The sequence below is a fragment of the Bombus pyrosoma genome, linkage group LG9 (genome assembly GCF_014825855.1).
Source record: "Bombus pyrosoma isolate SC7728 linkage group LG9, ASM1482585v1, whole genome shotgun sequence".
Classification (NCBI taxonomy): domain Eukaryota; kingdom Metazoa; phylum Arthropoda; class Insecta; order Hymenoptera; family Apidae; genus Bombus; species Bombus pyrosoma.
Window position 1 is genome coordinate 4,653,138 of NC_057778.1, and position 21,243 is coordinate 4,674,380.

The 21,243-nt window shown below is 33.2% G+C and overlaps 2 protein-coding genes across 18 annotated transcripts in view; one reads left to right on the forward strand and one right to left on the reverse strand.

Moving 5' to 3' along the window:
* Nucleotides 1-21,243, reverse strand: part of LOC122571058 (fasciclin-1) — a 384,771-nt gene that overhangs the window by 93,204 nt on the left and 270,324 nt on the right. For all 6 annotated transcript variants that reach the window (XM_043734279.1, XM_043734278.1, XM_043734277.1 and 3 more), the window contains exon 3: nucleotides 6,861-7,051. In XM_043734279.1, the coding sequence (XP_043590214.1) occupies nucleotides 6,861-7,051 (191 nt within the window). The remainder of the gene's footprint in view (nucleotides 1-6,860; nucleotides 7,052-21,243) is intronic.
* LOC122571059 (origin recognition complex subunit 3) overlaps nucleotides 11,647-21,243 on the forward strand; it is a 307,804-nt gene continuing 298,207 nt past the window's right edge. For 10 of the 12 annotated variants that reach the window (XR_006317937.1, XM_043734287.1, XM_043734290.1 and 7 more), the window contains exons 1-12: nucleotides 11,647-11,796; nucleotides 12,281-12,412; nucleotides 12,499-12,619; nucleotides 12,694-12,848; nucleotides 12,929-13,089; nucleotides 13,170-13,278; nucleotides 13,384-13,548; nucleotides 13,633-13,830; nucleotides 14,026-14,142; nucleotides 14,279-14,566; nucleotides 14,657-14,890; nucleotides 15,472-15,591. Coding sequence is in view for 11 of the 12 variants with exons in the window: in XM_043734287.1 (XP_043590222.1) it covers nucleotides 11,773-11,796; nucleotides 12,281-12,412; nucleotides 12,499-12,619; nucleotides 12,694-12,848; nucleotides 12,929-13,089; nucleotides 13,170-13,278; nucleotides 13,384-13,548; nucleotides 13,633-13,830; nucleotides 14,026-14,142; nucleotides 14,279-14,566; nucleotides 14,657-14,890; nucleotides 15,472-15,591 (1,824 nt within the window). In the remaining variant the exon portion in view is untranslated. Of the gene's footprint in view, nucleotides 11,797-12,280; nucleotides 12,413-12,498; nucleotides 12,620-12,693; nucleotides 12,849-12,928; nucleotides 13,090-13,169; nucleotides 13,279-13,383; nucleotides 13,549-13,632; nucleotides 13,831-14,025; nucleotides 14,143-14,278; nucleotides 14,567-14,656; nucleotides 14,891-15,471; nucleotides 15,592-18,391; nucleotides 19,042-21,243 lie in introns of those variants that run through there. The other 2 variants (XM_043734284.1, XM_043734283.1) reach the window with 2 other exon arrangements.

Below are 21,243 nucleotides of genomic sequence, written 5' to 3' on the forward strand. Positions count from 1 at the left end.
CTGAACCAGAATTGAATCGGTCATGCTTGATTTATAATTAAATAGCAGCAAGATTGAAATCGAATTGAAATCGCGGCAAAAATGAATGGAGCAATCATGGAGTAAAACTGCTATTTATGAATAATAGAATCTAAACTAAAAACGTATATGAACAAAATAAACAACTAGCTAAAAGCGATCCGATACTACATAAAATATTTCACACATTTCATTGATTGAAAAAATAAATTTCTAGATTTTCTTTAATCATAGTTTCACTGTTATGAATTTTTTTAAATAGAATATCTCGCACAAACAATTCATTCTAGAAAGAAAGAAATTAGATGCAATATAAATTCCTGGTAGAAATTCATATCGAACGAAAACAAAACAATATTGATGGAAACTCGAAAGAAGTGCGATTCGAAAGGAATAAAAATGGAGAAAGAAGCTTGTTAACGCGAATCTGTTTCGGCGGTTAACTGGAAGATGCGACGCGTCTACGGTGTTTCAATTTAAATTTATGATCAATTTGTATTCATTACACCGTTTGAACAGAACAAATGTCATAAAATCAGGAGGCGAAGGCGACATCAAAGATACACAAGCGTTCGCTTTTAAAAGGATATTTCCGTTGGAAGACAAATTCGACTTTCATCTTGATACCGTAGAACGGAATATAGAATGTGCGTATACATATGCGTATGTATATCAAGAGCGCGTGTACGTGTATGTATGTGCCTCTGGTTGAAATACATGTATGGGAATAATACGCGCATATCCGCTTTCAATTCCATAGATATGTAAAATATATGCCGCACTCGCGGCAAAATGGATATGGAACGCTGGAATATTTCATCGTTAAATCGATTGGGTATTATTACGAGTTACGGTATGAGACAATTTAAAGCTTCCTTGTTATTGTCGACAAAAAATCAAAGCGATCACATTGTTTTGCAATGTTAAAATATGTTGGTAATGATATTTCAATTTGTTTTATCGAAACGTGCTCTGTAAGTCGGTTAAAAAATACAGTATTTATATTTCGTTTATTTTACGATTATGTTTATTTTAAGTTAACTACATTACAGATGAAATAGTATTCAGAATCAACACTCTCTGGAGTGAAAAATATATCGAGCCTGATATTTCTTTATAAAAGAATATAAGTGGATTGATCGTTATAGTCTAAATGAATAATGGTGAAATAAAAAAAATTAATGTTTTTAACAGAAGTTTATAATTGGTAGATGCCTCATTAATAATCTTCATTTTTCTTGTAATTGTAGATATGAATTTTACAAGTAGATTAATGATTCAAAAGATATTCAAGAGATATTGCCACCTAGATACTTGTGATAGTAATAAAGTCGTAAAGATAACAAATCCATAAAGTTTAGTGAAAAAAGCTTAAATTCTAAATATGGTACTAATGAATATATTATAACCACTATATAGATATAACTATAAATTAATATAACCATTTCTGAAATCAATATTTTTCAAGAAAGTTGAGAAATCAATCATTTTAATGTAATATTCTTCAAGAAAAAACTCCATAGCTACATCAAATAAAAAGACAATCTTGGTAATACATAGCTGTTTGACGAGGTATTGGATTTTAAAATCACTCTCGTATGAGAAATAAAACACGTGATTTAGCGCATCTTTCCCTGTGGCTTTCGTGTGCATTAGACAATTTTTCGTTACACGTTACAGGCTAGTTGATTTAGTATTGATTAAAGAAAATATATAAATAACTCCTTTACGAACTGGAGAAATCATCTCTTATTCCTTCACCAAGTGAAGATCGTGACTAAGTGAAAAGAATCCGCAAAGACTAGAGACAGAATCGTTTATGCTGAGATCAACGACGAATTAACGATTACGTCTCTTGCTCAATCTAGAAAACGAATTCCGCGTCTCAAGGCAGTTTTCGCGGTTGCGTCGGCTCGTCTCCTTCACGATGCAATTTCCTTTTACGAGACACTCCGGCAGTCTGTAGAGAAACTTCCCTCGGGAGGGCCGGGAATGCGACGGGACAAGAAGAAGGGAAAAGTATCAGAGAAGTTGGTTCTACGCGGTAACTCGATTTGGAACGAAATAAAGCCGTGATTTCGCCGGCGTAAATGCGACCGAATCTCTCTGTGAGCCAAGAGGACAAAACAGCGCAGTGTTACGGCTTGTTAAAAAATGTACGCTAACACGAAAACGTTTCACTAACGATCGAAAGGGACCAAAAAAAGTCTAAGAAGAGTTAAGAGACCTCGGGAAGTCGAAATGTAAAGGAAAAATCATTTTATCGATAATCTGAAAACAAATTTAGATGCTTGGTGTAAAACGTGATATAATCACAACTTTTTCTCAAGACAGTGATTTTGGAATTCAATACATCAACCTGCTTTGAAAGAATCTACTTCAAGAAGCGTTTCACGTATATATTGTGTGTGTTACATAAAACATTTTGAAATTTCATTAGCATTCTAATGAGTCACGATTGTTCCGATTATGTCGATAGAATTTGAAACCAATCTATATTTTATTAATCGAGTAGGGAATTAATCACAAAATAGTATTGAAATCCATATTTAACGCACAACTCAAATCGACATTGTATTTGTAAGACTGGTACAGTTTAGTTTTATTTCAACAATTATATTTCTTTGAAATGCACACGAGAAGAAACGGAAAAATACACACGTATGATTATCGCCTGTGTTTTATTTATTCTCCGAGGCGAGATACTATACACACACACACATGCCATAAAATATTATGCATTACAACAAAAATATATTACGCCTTACACCAGAATATATTAAATATATCTTACAAATTCAACATTCAAAACACTAGAATGCACAGAGTTAACTACATCCTTCGACAAACTACTTTAACTTTCCGACCACTGCAACTTTCCTTAAAAATTTCAATAACCAAGAGACTTAACGACTTCTCCATCCACCCTCGGAATACCAAGCAAATAGAAGAATTCCCCGATATACTACACACGTCTATAGAAAGTCCGTAGAAAGAGCAGCGGAGGTCTGTCGGGTCAAGAAGGCGGGGACGTTTTTAATCTGGAAAGCTCGCGGGCTTTTGATCTCATTAGACGCTGTTGGAACGCGCCTCGTTGACGCGTCGCCCGAGGCGTCCCCTGCTCCCGTCCCTGTTTCTTAACAATTTAAAGAAATTCCAGGCCGAATAACTCCGTCGACCCATCAGCCGGATCGGCTAAAGAGTTACGGTTAATGGGGGGGAAAATGGCGCGCGTCAGGGTGAGGCCACGAGCTGGAGCGAGCGAAAAAAACGGGTTGAAAGAGAGCAGCAGAGCCGTTTCAAAGCAGCGTATCCAGGATGAGGAGCAAATTGAAAATCAGTCAGAGGGCTGGTCGAATACTTGGCGGATAGTTTCGTCGTTGAACAGGGTGAAGCTGCGTGAGAATATTCGATAGGCTGCGTTTAGTCAATGGGGAACAGCACGCCCTTTGTTCGAGCCATCTTCGAAGGGTGTGAACCTGTTTTCTCAGCTATAAAGGTGTGAGTTTGTTAGGACAACGCGGGATAAGGGTGGTTTATGCTTCGAAAGTTAATCGAATGGGTATCGAGTGAAATAGGGGTGTGCTTTGTTTATTTTTTTTAAGGGCTGAAGCTTGGCTTTTGGGATATTGGAAATTATAGAGATACGTGAATGGTAAAAATTGAAAATAATTGGGATACGCGAATGATATTGAAAATAATAGAGAAATTTCGAAAATTCTGCATGATATTGGAAATGACAGAGACGCAATGGAGGTGAGATTTGCCTAACGAATTCTCGTTCCGGTTACATATTCGTGTCGGTGGCTTTGAGGCGTGCAATTTTATTAATATTCTGTAAGTTTGTTTAAATTTAATTGTGAATTTTATATTTTTGGGATCTTTTTGTTTACATAGATTCTTATGTAAACAATGTATTAGAAATCTAGTACAGATTTGCTAGAATGTGGACATTTTATCTTGAAGTAAATACTGTGGAAAATTGGAAATATTAAAAGGTAAATTCGATAAACTTTTTTACAGGAATGAAAATAAGATATGAAATCAAAGTTTATCACGTAGCGAAATTCTTTGAGCTTGTTCTTTTATATGTGGAAATCGAACAATACAGGGGAATTTAGCAAGCAGAAATAGTGGTGCTCCTGATAATGTATTTCTACGGCAAATTTTTATTGCTGCTTTACATTTTAATCTTCGGACAGCGGATTTCGTACAACGGGGATCGGATTAATTTTGACCCACATTAAAATTTTACTTGAACACTAGCTGGATTTAGATTTAATTCCACGTTCGCAAATTCTTTCTTCAAAACGATTTTAGAAGACATTTTTGTGTCTAAACTTCTAGAATTTTTTGTTCTCGTTTTGTCAAACATTTTTTAAAAAATTGTTGTAAATATATATTTAAATAAAAAATCTATATTTTCGTATAAAATCATTATTATTTTTAATTTTATGAAATATTATCTAAGTGCAATAACTACATATAAGAATATGATCTAAAACTAATATATACATATAAAACATACGAAAATAATTTGTTGCTAACAGTCTAAATAAAAATTACAAATCACTTCATCCTCTTAATTCAGAAACTTAGGAACATATTTTTAAAATGCGATACTTTTAAAAAATACCTTTATAAGATAATTCTTTCTATCTAATTGATTCCTACAAATGAGGACGCTCCGTCACAAAAGGGTTACAACGTCTCTAAAATATATCCACCGTTCTTAATAATTAGATGTTGACGGTGCATGAAAGAGTAATTTGATTGTTTCTGCATTAACAGAATTCGAGCGTAGTTGGTTGCGAAGAAGCAACCGTGTTGCCGATGAGTTAATCATCAGAGCGTAAAAGAAAGTTCCGGCTCGGGCTTCATCGAGGTAGCCGGCAGTAGACGGCGAAGTTCACCGAATCGGAATGTAAAAAGTTATTCGATTAGCCCACTTTTGTCTACATTAATTATGATCCGATACTTTCGTGCCCTACGAACGGCCAGGAAGTATCGGCCGCGATAGAACTTCTGCGTTAAGTGGATGAGAAAAGTTTCTCTAATACCAGCGGGAGAGAGAAAAGTGAACCAGAGAAAAAAGGAACGCGAGGGGTCAGAGGGAGATGAACGGAAGAGAGACTTGATCTACGGTTGAGCGCGTTGAAGAGATTAGTCGAAGACTGGTCCCTCCATGATTTTCATCGGTCCGATAATACTGGATGTAGATTAAAGGAAATTTCTCGGGAACTGATTCGAAGAACGGTGGACGCTGGGAGTATCAAATGTTTCAGAACGGAGATCGAAAGGAATATAACAGATAGTTATAAAGTGAACTTTCCCATTTATTAATTTGAAATTGATAAATCTGTGTGTTATGGAGTTGAAATTGATTACGAGTCTAAGTTGCGATTAAAGTGTAATTAGCAAATTTGGTTAGTGACTTAATTGATCGTATAACAGAACTTAGGCTAAGTAGTTTCTAATCATACAAGGACACCTTTACTACAAGAAGCAATTACACCTCAATTCTGAAGTAAGAAGTACTGAAACTTTGGGGTTGCCGAGTGGTAATTGAATTTGAAATCAATTATTACACGAAACAATTATGCTTGAAATATAATCTTTCTCTATACTAGATACAATTAATTAAATCTAAAATATTGTTAGTATCTAATATCTAAAAAAAAAATAATAATAAAAATAAAAATATTAACTCCTATGTTAGACATAAACTAGTTTGCATCTTGGTTAGGTAGAACGACTATAGAAAGTAATATCACTATGCTTAAAACATAAAAACTTTTCAGGATCTTTACAGAAACATTTTAAAAGATAAATCATTTCAGATATCAATCCTTTTATTCGACGTAAAGTGACATTGAAATTAAAAAAATCTGTGACCTTCAATTCATTTATCATTCATTTATCAAATTTCAACTGTTCAATTCCTCTGATAATTCTACCTGAAACTCTATCCTATGAGTAGATTCAAAGTAATCCAAGTTTCCAGCCACATTTAAAAAAAAGCTTCCTTCACGCCTTCCACTTTCTATTCGTTGAATTTTTATTGGATGGCTGCGTTTCTGTTTCACAGAGAGCGAAACCTTTGTCGATAAGAAGCATCGCCTGGGGAAGGGAAGAATATTCGACGAGCTTATCGACGAGACGAGTCGATATTCATCGATTTAACGAGACTTGGTACCCCGACAGAATAGTACAGCTCATTAAAAGCTCGTTAGAAGAGAAAGTGCGTCATGCCAACTTCTCAGATGCAGTTTCGCGAGTATCGCGACGAGAACGCCGGAAGTCGTGTTCACGCGGAGCACCGCGTAAACTAACTTAATTACTCGTGAGATTACGCTCGCAAAAAAGTAATTTGCGATTAAATTAACCGCCACAGAAATCTACCGTGAAACGTAGAACAATACTCGACACAAATGTGTTTTTTCCTTCTTTAGAATGTTTTGCGACGTGACTACAATGCTTGACGAAAGTGAAGTTTTTGTTAGATGAGTGAAAACATTGTCTATTATATTTGCCAAACAAAACAATTACAGAGGTACGACTATATTCGCAGAATCAACACAAAATGTTGGCAAACTTCGACTAGTTGAAACAAATTTGATCTAATAATTGGTTGCTTGACATTCAGATACAATTTAATGTGAAATTGTCAGAAAATATTAAATACAATTTTTCCATTCTTCTCCTTTATACAAAATTATATTGTGTTTGTATTCGTTGATCTTTTAAAATTTATTATTAATTTGACTAGTTTAAATGAGGCTTAGGGCTATGATTTGAAAATCTCTGACTTGAAAAAAATTGAACTGTTATAAAACGCTAACCTGAGTCATTACGTCACCAGCAACGGTAACCTTCGATTGAAAGTTGCTACGTTCCATAAGGATCTTCGCATTATTTATGTAGACTTCCTGACCATGCGTGCCAGGTTTCTTGGTGACCCACAAGGGTGGATTACCTTCCAACTCCGACGAGATTGAATCCCCTAGGTTCTCAATCGTTTTTGGAGAGTTCGCTGAAACAAAGAAACGAATATTTCTTATTGTATTATTATTCTCTTTAACAGAAAATTTATGCATAGTTAGATGGAAATAGAATTACATAGTTATTTCTCTCGATGGAAAATTTCTTTGTTATTTGATTTCTTTATATTTTGTATAATAAAGTTACAATAAGAATAGCCTCCTCCATGGATTAATTAATTGGGAAATTTTGCAAAAATTGCAAAAGTACATCTTATCTGAATCATTGACAATGAGGTCAATATAATACACGAATATTCGTGCACTGCTACATTAATAATTTTCAATAGAATAGAATGAGAAGAAAACTCATTCCCGAAAAGAAATAGCAAGATATTGGAACTTGATTGCAAAATAATATAAAATCTCCCCAACTATTGTTTATGACATTAACTTTTGGTTCAATGAATATCGTCAATATTATTTATTAACAAATTAAATCACTAAAACCTAAGAGCAGTGAAATATCGAAGACAGACTCGTCAGAGTACATAATTACATGATTAAATTCAAATTCCAATTTTCGCGTAAAATTTGAACAATCCCAATTAAACCCAGAACAAACCTCGGCACCAAGAAAAAGCTGTAAACCATGAACAACAGAGCTATGTAGAAGGCCAAATTTCCGCAAGGTGCAATCCATCAAACGCGTCGCTTCCTCTTTTCATCATCGCCAGAGCCAAACCGTAAAAAGATCGTTCTCGAATCCGAGCTCGTCACCGAGCGGAGCACAAGAATTTTATTTCCAGCGCAACGAGCACGCGAGTTACAAGAGCACGGAAACGGGATTTGAAAAAGAAAAAAAGAAAAAAGAAGAAAAGGAACGCACCGAAAGAAAAAATAGGGAAAAGGTGCAACAAAGAGGAAGAAAAACCGACTACCAAGAGGGGATGGTAAAGAGTTCGCCGCGAAGCTACAAAGCTGTTCTCTTTATTATCTCGTTACCGGCTAGAATGTCCTCGTAATCCCGAGATTTTTTCAGCCGCCTGTCTACCGCAATAACATAGATACCGTTTCTGCATCCTGCGGAGAAAAGTTCAATCTCAGGCATAAAAGGAGAGGAGAATTCGCGCGATGGGAGCAACAACAATGGCGCTCATTACCGACGTCAGGAATTGGGTCCTGTGTTTCGTTAAACTGCCTTGCCGTTTTCTTCTCCAGAAGAATCGAGAAACGTCGTGATCCTCTTGGATAACGTTTCTCCCTCTTGATTCTTTCTTTATCTCATCCTTCTTTTTAGTGAGAAAAATTCTTGGTTCCGAGGGAATCATTTCCTTGAACTATCAGCTGTGAACGAGATATGTGTTTGTGTGTGTGTGTCATTTTCCCTTCTGCGTTCGAGAGGCTGACAGCAGTTTCGACAAGTCCCAGACCAAAAGCTTCTCGTGTTTCTTTCCGTTTGATGGGCGAGCTGGCCAACCATTTTATCGTCGCATCAGCGAAAATGTCCCCACCCTCTTCGAGTCCGCGTGAGTGCGATCGTTTTTGCTTCCAGATCCTCGAATCGACGCTCTTTCAAAGGATATCAACGCCTTTTACAGACCTCGATCGAGGACTTATCTGAAAATGACTCCTTCGTTTTCGTGGAAAGAGATCGATTCGCACGAGATCACATGCAAATACATCGGTGATAGACGAGGCGTAAGCGTGGTTCGAACGTGGAAAACGGAATAGTGAGTGTAACTTGTTGGGTGGATGGGTGGTGTGATTTGGTTGTAAAATCGGGCTATGATGTGGTGTATAAATTTTCCGTGTAAAAGACAGATCGATGAGTTTAGGTGTTTAAAAATTGGTACGCTGCTCTGAATTGATTAGTTATGGCCGGGCTGCGAATTTTTATACGTTTAGGCGAAAAATTTAAATGAACAAAAATGTATGAAGGATAACCATGAATTTGACCGAAATGGAAATCCAAATTTTGATAAGATTCGATAAATAAAATTACTAATTATAAGTAACTTCTATACCTCTATGACAATGACATATAGATATAAAATTTAATGTAAAATCGAATTCCTCAAGCTTATTAAAATTTCTATTAAACTTTCATTACGATGGTTATCAAGATTCATACTTATCAAAGCGTTTAATACAATTTCAAAGGGTGTAAATTTCATTGATATTCTATTAGAATTATAGCCTAATTAAAACGCCAGACGATGTTGAGATAGAAAAGTACAGGAGGTAAAAGAAACTTAGGCACGTAACTGATGCATTTCCACGTTTATCTGCAGCTAGTAGGAACAAGGAAATCTTTGATACCGTTAAATTACACTGTGAACAAGGGGACAGAATGAAATAAAAGCAGAGACATTATTCATCGTGGGCATCGAATTGTACGTACGACGATCGAAAAATCTAGACAAATATGTTCCATTGAACGATCAATAGGTTTCTCCCTCCCCGATCTCTGCATCGTTTTGTCCCAGACGTCCCTTTCAACGAAGGCGGATGATTAAGTCCTCGATCGAATCCCATTTATTTTCCGGCAAGAAACCCCTTGGGGCACAGGTGCGATGGCCGACCACAAAACGAGAACATTCGTACAAAGCTGCTTGCGCAATCGATTTATATTCTCTCGCCAAAAAACCTATTTTTCTATGCTTTCGCGGCGCGTTGGCCAGCTTGTAGCTGAAAGCCTGCTTTTCGAAATCTGCTTCGAAGCATCGGTTAACAAAGAAAATAACGCATTGCTGGATTAACCATGAAACAAAAAAAAAAAAAAAAAGAAAAAAGAAGAAAAAAGAAATAAAACAAGCTACCGTTTGCATGCCACGCGGGAAAAGTGTCAGAAGTGGCTTGGCTTAGCGGTGACACGATAAACCTAGGTAATCGAAAACGTTGGAAGCTAGGCGAAATCGGGATTCTCTTTCGATACTGATTGGATCGTCGGTAAATGTTTTCCTAGTAGAAGAGGATATCTATGTAAGTTGGCAAATCTGTGTAGTTTTTATCGAGAGATTTTGCTTGCTTTCCTCCTCTCGTTTGATAGCTTTTTGGAGAATGTTTTCTGAAATGTTTCTGAAAAGTTATGTTACGGGCTGAAAGCAGATATATTTAGATGTTACTATATAAATCCTTCTTATGCTACCACGTCATCAATTGAATTACTTTAAGTTAATATTACTTTTCAAAAACGAAATTGTCTCCGATAAAATCGATCAATTTCTTCGCCGTGTCTTTGTTTTAACATATTCAAATACTTTTTAAGACTAAATTTCTTTTGAGCTAACAGTACTTATATTGACAACATAAAAACCTACGAGTCAGCAAAATTAATGTCTCTCATCCAAAACCTCTAAGCGCACAAATAATTTACGAACTACAACAAAATCTAGATTAAATATAAATATTTTCTTCGTGTTAAAAATTTTCTACCTGTCGTTGTCCGCCTATAAAGGTATCATTTAGCAGAAATATCAAACAATTCAACTTTGAATAATATTAAGACCATACATTCCAAGACCAAAGTCCCGCCAATGCAACCATATGTGTGGATTCAGTGCAGGCCGATTCGCAACATGTATTCGTGGATGAAATTTTGAGGAAAGATGGATGGACAAACAGACTTCCGGCGAAGCTCATAGAAATGCTGAAATGTGCTTGGCGAGCTCGGAATAATTTCGATTTCAGTGGCCGTTGCACCGATCGTTTACACGGGCGCATACCAGCGAGAATATTTCAGTACACTGTGAGGCACGGGGCATGGCATCTTGTTTGGACACTTCTTTAAATCAATTACGAGTTCCTGGCAGGCAAGTTCGGCGAGTAAGTAGCACACTTCCACCCCTACCAGTTTAACGAAAGTTCGGCGAAAGCCCTCCTCTCCATTGCCCTCCGCACGGAAACGTGGCATCAAACTCTCGGTTTCCGGATTGTTTGCTCGGCGAATTCAATCGACGCATTTGCGATTCAGATGATGATCGGGGCAGCTTACGCTCGTGAAATTCGAATATCACAATTACCCAGCCTTAGGCCCCTGGTAGGGCCAAATTTTCAAAATTCCATCCTCGCCTCTGGTTACACTACTCGCGTTGCGTTGGTTGTAAGTGTGCTGGTCATTTGCAGGGCGAACACGTTGATTCAAATTATCTTTAATACGTGTATGATGCGAAATGCAATATGGTACTGCATGAAGCACCGCGTGCAACTGAATATTCAGAGTAATGTTGCGCTTAATTAGAATAATTATTATTATTAAGAAATGTTTCGATATTACTTGAAGCGGTAGACTTTCATTTATTTATTGTCTTGCCTTTTGCAGAATAAATCTTCGGAAATTTCTAAGAAATCCTCCTAGAAAATAGAATATGTAATATAATACGAGATTTTGTTTTTTTAAATTAGCAAAAGCATTTATCAGAGAAATATTAGATAGTTAGATAGATTGATTTTTAATCTTGATTAAATGTGGCTTGAAAAAATTACATTGATTTGATACGGAAAAATAGTTAAAAGAATTTCAGTGATCTACAATTAGTAATCAATGAATTAAAGAAACTGAGTGATTTAAATTTATGAAGACAAACGCGCTGATGATTAGCGCACTCTAGGATCGTCTCTGAAACTAGTCAGTGCGACAGTTGTGATCAACTAGTGGGTATGTGTGAAGTGTTTCTGTGCTTTCCATATTAATGACATGATTTTTAGTGATTGGAATAGTTTTTGGTCATTTTATTAAAATATATGGTTTTATGAACATTTCTTGGATAATATGGACAACGTATCAGTATCAAAGGTACAGTACACCTGTTGCTTTTACTTACATAACCTCAAAGTGCAAACGCGGTATTTTGTACATCGTATGGTTGAGTTAGCTGATATTTGTACGAGATAATTTAATATTGTAATTTTAAATAATTGTAAGTTCTATCTATGTACTACTATCTATGTAATTTTAAATAATTATAAGTTCTATCTATGTACTGCTCTTCTTTTCCTAACATTGATTTAAAACATTAGAATTTAATAAGTTTAATTTTGTTGTGATAATTTTTAGGCATAGTGATTATTTTGTTCTTTTAACATTTCATAAATTTAAACCTTTGGACAAAGTCATTGTTTATTATATATGTTACTATTATATATGTTATATATTTATTATATATTTTATTTTATATATTTTGTATTATATATTTATATTATTGTATATTTTTAAAGACGGTTATAACTTGAAAAATAAAATCTTTACACTTTATCAAAGAATATTAAAATACTTCTAGGGCGTCTTTGTACACAAAGGTGCTTATAAGATCGGGAATAAACAAACAAAATTTGAACCACCAGATTATTTAAATGCATCGTGGTATCTTACTTATAAAGAAACATGGGAAAGCATTCAAAATGCTATAGAGGTATTTCTTCTATATTAAATTCTAATACACAAGAGTCATTTCATTATCATTATTTATTGCATTAATAAGATCTTTCAAAATTATAGGCTATAAGGTCCAATATGTTTCAACAAGTTTTGGATGACTTACAATCTTTTGTTTCCAAGATTAAAGATAAACCAATAGAGCAATTTCAGAATGAGATACAGACAGCTATTCTATTAACTGGTAATGTAATTAAATATATGCGTATCATTTTTTTAAATTTAATGACCAGATTTATGAAACTACTGATATTGCAGGAGTTAATGTTTCTGATCATAAGATAATGTTTCAAAGAGTAGTTTCTAAGCTAAAACCAATAACAAATCATATTGCTGTTATATGGGGTAGAGACTCGAATAATATAAAGAATCTCACAGAAGAATCAATTTATCAGTTGATGAATAATGAAAAGGTACAATTTCAGTTAGCGCAGTTACCAAATTACTAGAAATATGCAGTATTAGATGTTACATGTAGTACATTTATCTGTAGGATGATGAAGATGTACAAATTAAGAAAACCCACTGTCATATGAGGAATCTAAAATTATGGCATCAAGAAAATTGTGATCGAAATGATCCTTTGGTTATAATGATAACTGATTTTGAAAGTTCTTCTCCTGCAGTACTGCATGATTTTATTTTAATATTGAGGTATTAGAGTCTCTTGATTGTATATTGGAATGTTACAGACTCATCGGTGGCTTATTTAATTAATATTCTATATCTTTCAGTTCATATGTCAATTCAATGAAATTTATTCTTATTTTTGGTGTTGCAACTACTTTACATGCTATCCATAGATCTTTAACATACGATGTTACATCAAAATTGAATGTTCAAGTAAGCAACAAATGCATCATAGAATTATAAATATAATAAAGAAGGTAATAAAATATAGAAATTTCTAAAATACAGTCACTTTTTAAAATCATAATTTTTGTTCAGGTATTCCATATGCAAAAACAAATTAATATTTTGTCAGACGTGTTAGAAAAGACTGTTTTTTGTACAAATATCCCATTTAAATTGACTGGACGCGCGTTTCAATTTTTAACGGATATCTTTTTGTTTCATGATTTTTCGGTAGAGAATTTTTTACAAAGTTATAAGGTATCGGTTTACTTTATTCTTTGTTTACAATTTTGTTTATTTCCTATATCCGACTTTTTGTTTAAGTTATCGTTACGTTTTTAGATATGCATGATACAACATTTTTATGCAAACAATATAAATTCTCTCTGTTGTCAACCGCAGAAGATAAAAAGCAGGATTTCTTCTTTAACAGATGAGGATTGGGTGGAAATTAAAAAATTGCCTTCTATAGAAAAATATATTAGACAACTTACGAATGACAAAAACAAAGATGAATTTCTTAATGATAACAGGTTTAAGGTACGGCTTTATACTTATATATTTAACTCTTAAATGCATAGTATCGCTATTTGGCAAAATTATGTGTATAACCTAATATAATAGAATAGTAAGAATTATTGAGAAATTCATAAAATATATAAAAATGTCATGATATAGATAAAAATCAAATCGTATATAAAATTAACATTGATTTATACCTAGAGCTTGTTATAGGAAACGTTGACGCAGCTCTTAAATAATTTTCACCAATATATGCACCGATTTTTGTTAATACTCAAGTGCCTGCACGATCTCATGTCGACATTACCAAATGCACCAATGGGCAAACAGGTACAACCTAATAAAAAATTAATATTTTTCTCAGAATAGTGTACCTAATCTACATGCAATAAAATTTCAATACGTTTCGATAAAGCTGGAAGATTTAGAGAATCTCCTTTTTAGATTTAGTTTAATACCATTTTAGCTACGTGAATATTACACAAAAGCAGTTTATATGAGTGATTTGAGAGAATCTCAAGAGTACAAAGAATGCCTGCAATTGCTAAGTTTTCTATCCAAGAAGGAATTTCTTGAAAAATTGAACTCTTTTACAACAATTATGGAAAGTTCGAAGGACTCAATTATGAAGAAAGTTAAAGCAGATCTACAGGACCGTATAAAAACAATTGAGGAAGCTAGTTTAGAAGTAGCTTCGATACCTGTCGATATCGTTTCTACCGGTGAAAAACTCAGTCGACTTCAATTGAAAGAGGTTTGGAATAAAATTCAACGTTTTTCAGCTGACGCGTGTATTCTGGAAAAACAAGAAAATTATAGTATTTTGCTTTGTCTTCCACTGTAGAAATTATTGAAAATGTCCCAAACGCAATCTCGATCGCCCTATAAGATAGCTCAACAGGATTTGATCGATTATTTAGATCAAAAAGTGTTTTCTGTGTACCTTATCAATCCTCATTACATACCTGGTAACGAGATATTTTGCTTCAATGATGGTAATTTAGCGAAACAACATGTTCGTGGATCTTTGAGAGCAGCGATACACACAGGATTAAACGATCCACATGTGTACTTAAATGTAAGTGAAACAGAAATAATTTTTGTGACGTTTGTGGTGTGCACGTTGCATGAGTTTAATTAAAGTGAATAAAATTAAGCTTTTCTATACTAAAATTCTACAGTACTAGATTCATAATCATATTTCATAGTACCATATTATCCAGAATTTCGTACTATCTTCATAGTAATTAATTGAGAGTATGAAATTATTTACACGAGGAATCAGAAACACGATACTTCAATAAACTCTGCACTCAAGAAATCATAAAAATCATCTTCTCATATATTTTACGAAAGAAATATCTTCTCTTCTTCTTCCATGAATTATCTGTGTAGATCATTTCTGCATCCCATTCGAAATATAATTCGTTAAGAAGTGTTCGTGATCCTCATTCAATTGGTTTCGTCTGGAAGACTCGCGACTTGAACGAACGTTCGTTCCTCTCTGTTCGTGTGTTCATTGTGGCTTACGATTCTCCCGATGCTATCGTCCTCACCCTCTATCGGTGGTTGGATATCGATTATAGATTTTTCGTAATGGGAAACGATGCCGAGATCTCTGTCTTGCATGTTGAAGTTAATTGGAAATACATATTTCAGTGCGAGTGCTGCAAATTGGAGAACGACGACGCCATCCCATCCACGCTGCCTGACCTCAGTATAATTTACAAGTTGCACTTAGAATCCAGGAAGCTGATCAATATGTACGACTGGTTGCAGGTAACAATCTGTTTCGTGTTTGTGTTTACAGATTAATACATAGAGTAACTCACGAAAGTATTTGCACAATTACCATGAAAAATTTCTGTGCATTTATATATCGTATACGTTTTATGAAACATTTAAAAATAATATTTTCTTACATCTTTTTGTTTTAAATAATAATATCATTAAATTTTCAAATGAAAGTTGTTTGATTCTCTGATGGAAAATTAAAATATTCATAAGCATAGTAATGAGACACGACAATACTGATTGTATTGATCGAACTTGAAACCAATTTGAAAATATATACAGAAGATAAAAGATACTTATTGCAAATATATATTTAGTAAGAAATTATAATGTTAAGGCTTATTAATATAATGGATAACTGAGTGTTTAAAAATGTTTGTGACCTCTGCGAAATATAGGTATACTTGTAATAAATATATTGTAGCTTCTAGATGCATTTTCAGATTTGTTGCAAATTTTATCATATATTCATGACCATCGTGTCTCATTGTTTGTGTTTCATTACTTGTGTCTCGTTATTCTCGATACTAATGAAATTTTAAAATGTTTTGTATAACATAATACATATTATGTAAGTGTTCGAATACTTTCGTGAGTAACTGTATGCGTTCGTTCGTTTTGTGATTTTAATCGGACTGGCCAACGAGTGATTCACGCGAGCGCTGTGTTATAAATGGGGTCGAACTGGAAAGGGACTGAGGGTTGTTTTATTTTTTCGCGGTCATTAAGAGCTTGGAAATTCACCTGGTGTAAGCATTGAACAAAGGAAATTAAAGTCAAAGTATATGCATACGTAAGTGATCTCTAAATTACGTGGAGCTGTTAAAGAAATAGTAAGATGGAAGAGATAGTACACGATAATATACTTTTATAAATTATTGTCTCGTGTAATTGAGATTAAACTCTTTCCTTCAAATGATTTAATATCCTTACATATTTGTCTGTAATTACTTTGCTTGATGAATATAAGTGATTTCTGCAAGTATTTTTACATTTAGAAATATGTGGGGATTGTTGATACATGGCCTGAATGGAATAGAAAACGTATAAATATAAGTAAAAATCCAGGAAAAGTTTTTCAGATGAAAGTTACTTGATTTTGTGATGGAAAATAACTAGAATATTAGACTTGTTTAGTTTTTATTTATTGACATTTTAATATGAATGTCCGTTTTTTGGTAAAACCCGATATTTCTATTATTTCCAACGTATTATATATTTCAGAATATTTTTACGGATATTGATGACATATGTCAAGTTTTTGCTCAATTTTTAAAGAATTTTGATAATTTTATATCTATTTCATAAATTTATTTTACGTTAATGTAAATATAATGCAATGATTCGATGTTACGTTAGCATAAATTTTTGACAATGTTATAGTATAAGTTCACGTGCTTGTTTATTTACGAATATGCATATATGTAGCGATGCATTTTATTCTATTTCATCGGGGTAGAAAATACGAATGTATCGTAATTTTTGTTTAGTTTATATATTGATTTATTTTTGCTCTTGTGATATAGAACTTAAAAAAAAAAAAGAAATATTTGTGGAAGCTTCAAAAATATTATACAGTAAACATAGACAATATTAGAATTATCAGCAAAAAATAATATTCAATTTTGCAATAAAAATTCAGTACATGTTTTTATATGAAAATTTTCATGATATTTTGTATAAAATATTCCAGATAAAATTAATATTCTAATTATTTCGTTCTATTTGTTGCAAAGTACATTTTATCTCGTTAGGTGTTAAATCATAAATCCAAGCACTTTTGCGTCGCCTAATCCCCGACATTTATGTTCCTTTATACGAATACGAAAAAATTACGCCACGAAATAGCGAAATGACTGGAGACAGGAGCATTTTCCGAGAATTCCATTTTCACGGTCGTCGACCACGGTCCGTAAGGTGTTAAGCCACATTCGCATAGAAAGGCAGGCTTTTAATGGTGTAACAGGCTCCTGTTTGCCTTTAAGATACAGCTTATTACGCTAAAAATACTCGGCTAGTTCATACAATTCTTTTTACTAAATATTCCTTTGTTTGAAATTCGTATCTAACGAAAGAATAATTTATTTAATTGTTAATTGTCTATGAATTATTTTAAACAATAATATACACGAACGCTATTTTGTTTGGTAATTTTCTTCCTTTATTCGCTGACTTACAATATTTATTACATATCGATTATTATTATGTATCGTTGGTGATTCAAAAAATTCAAGTGTGCAGGACAATCCTGTTTATTAAATATTGTTTATGCTTATGAAATTTACATTCTTAAGGATGCATAAGCTTTTCTATCTTCTTAAGATTTTCTTTTGATTTAAGCTCCTTAAATGAATGACACTTCTACTATAATTTCCTAAGAGTCTGTCATTTTTATTTGATACTGTACGACTATATTATCCATCTCTTCATCGCATTTCTTCTCGAGCAGATATCGAATAAAAATAAAAATGTGCTCTTTACTATAGTTGGTAGAATATTGTAAAATTATTAAAGTATCATAAAATAAATTGAATGAATTGAGTATTATAAAAATAATTGCAACCAAAATGCGACGATCTTCTGGAAAAAAAATTTTGTAATCTCTTAAATTAGAATGTCGTTCTTTGCACATTAGAAATACAGACTTTAGATTAAACATTATCTTTAGATTCTTGCATCTGCTGCTCTAATTCAAACATCCTTGCATCGTGCAGAAAGCTGTATCATTCTAGCTCTAAAACAGATACTCTTGTAGCTACCACAAATAGTTATGATACTCTTGCAGGCATTTTTAATTATCGTGGATCCAGTGAGCGGTACAAAGGAACAACGGGATGTGGACCCAAAATTACAGTATCCTTTTTCATTTAGAGGTTTTCTCACGTCCGTACGATCCAGGAGTAATGGAACGTACGAAGATTTGTCTAACCGCGGTACGTTTGAAATTCATATCATAGCTCGTAATGGTGAAATCGTAAGCTCGTAGTGGTTACTCGCCGGGATCGTATGCCTCTTGTTTGAATAATTCACACGGGAACACGTGTGAATTTTATGATGGTTCACGGTATCCTTAACGGAGATTTAGAGCTCGTTTTACTCAAGCAGTCGCCGAATTGGAGTTCCTTGGTTTCATCAAGAGCTCACGACAGAAAACGGACCACGTTAAGCGACTCACATAATTATTTCATTTATTTCTTAGTCGATTTTCTTATGTTTTGTTTTTTTTTATTTATAAATTTCACTATTTCTTGATTTATTATATGTAAGGTATATTTTTAATTTCTCAAACTTATGTTTTATTTTTGTGCAGAGAAATATTTCTCAATTTTTTTTACAAATGTAACTTATACACACATTTGGATTAGTACACGTGAGATTTATTTTGTACTTTTGTAACCTACGTTTTAATAATAAAAAGAAAAAAGGAACAGAGAATGATATTCTGTCATTTTTATTTTCTTCCAAGAAATATTTTTCAATCTTTTTCGTTTATAAGTCTCTTTTCTATGTATTGTTCTATGTGTTCCATGTATTATACTTTCCTAGTGTGAATTATAGGACAAAAAAGAAAGATATCGCGTAACTTTCATTTTTACTCACAGAAATGTTTCTCAACTCTTTTTAATTTTTAAATTTACCTTAAGTCCATATTAGCTTATTATAGATAAGGTTTATTATATATTTTTCTTCCTTCTTTAATAAAAAAAAAATGGAGAGAAGTGGAAGACGATATCATGTAACTTTTATTTTTTATTTTTTTCCAAGAAATATCCTTTAACATCGCGTAGCGTGCAGAAGTTTCCGGACAGGCACTTCCGTAGCTTCGAAAGGGGAAAGCTAAGATGAAATTTAGATAACACGGGAGAATAGTATGGTGGGAAGGAAAAACAGAAAGTACGGTCGAGAAACGTTCTTATTTATGAGTATAATTATAATGATTAGGGATAACTGCGTTACCTTTTCCACGTTCTAACTATCATTAGATAGACTAATGTCTGATAATACACGTATACGATCGGTGTACTACGTTCTGAAGAACTTTTTAATCATTCGAGGGGTAGTTTCAAAGGATAATAGTCAATTTGAAAGGCTGACAATTATTTGCAAACTGCAATTTTTATCGCTTCGAAAATTCGTATAAAATAAAAATCGTATATTTCACGAGAATACAGCTTTCGGAGTAATTTGAAATGACGATGGAAAAACTTGACATGTAAATATTCGAAATCATCAATTATTTTTATCCTATTTCCTTCATACTGTGTGTAATAGAAATATTCATCATTATAAATATATCTAAATTAATAAAATTTTAATTTTTCTTTTCTTTTTTTTCTAATTCTGTTATATACGGTAAGAAGGAAATAAGATACGAATATTTAATAATTTTGGGAACAATCAGATTCTTGGGTAAAGATAATTTTTATATTAGAGTTTCAATAGTTCTACATTTCTTGCGTTTTAAAATTTGAAGACATTTCAGGCTCTATTGTCTGTATTTTCAATGGCTTACTACGAACTGGTATGCATTCTGTTATTAAAGTACGGAGGAAATTTGTTTATGAAATATTGTTCATGAATTGGTTGCAAGCGTGGTATAGTTAAAAATTTATAGAACATGACATTATTGGTTTTTCTGTTTAGATGTTGAATAAAATTGCAAACCTGCAGATATTTTTTCCGATACGTATCACTAACAATAAATTTTTATGATAGAATATGTATGTATTTCGATCCTTCCTTTTGTCTTTTTTTTCTCCATACTGCGCGTACATCTGTTATTTTAATCATTTTTATTTTTGAAAGGGAATTTCTATATTTAAAAAAAAATTTTTTTTTTAATCGCGCACGGTACTAAACGAGAGATACGATACGAAAAAGAGATTTATATGTTATAGCTACATTTTCGAAAATAAACTCAGGTTTACTAATATTTCCTATATAAAGGTATAACACATTTACATGGATGTATATAATATGCATAATGTATACGTGTATTCGAAAATTTTTGTCAAAAGTGTTATTATCTCCACGTTTCTTGGTAATAAAATCTATTTATCATATAATTGTACTTCAACTAAATTATTCAAGCAATATGTAACACGCAATACCATCTAGTTTAATCGACGAACCATGAAAATCCACTTAATACGATATAAATATTTAGTTCATTAGGTAGCAAGGAATTTTAATTTCACGCTTAAGTTCTCAAAGTTACTTCGACGTCATTGTGTTTATTATTGTTAGATGTTAAAGTGCATCAACTTCAGTCCTTTTAATATCTCAATTTTATTTGACAAACTCTAACTTTCTTCTATTTTCCACAGTCTTTCACTCGTCTAAGCAAACTATAGAGATCTCCAGTATTATTCAGACAGAAATAGTCAGTCACGTTTACCTAAAACCAGGGTCTTCTACTTGAAAGTAGTTCTACAAAGTGAATCTCCTGCTGGTTGGCTTAAGGCAGTGCTGAAAATCGCACTCACGTTTTCATTTTACATATTGCATTGCAATATATTATCCACTTTTGTACAGATAATAGTATCTGCCCTAACATACATCAATATTGATTCCTGATGACAAGTCACATATATCTACACGGTATTTTCACTGAGACATATTCTTTAAGTGAGCCAA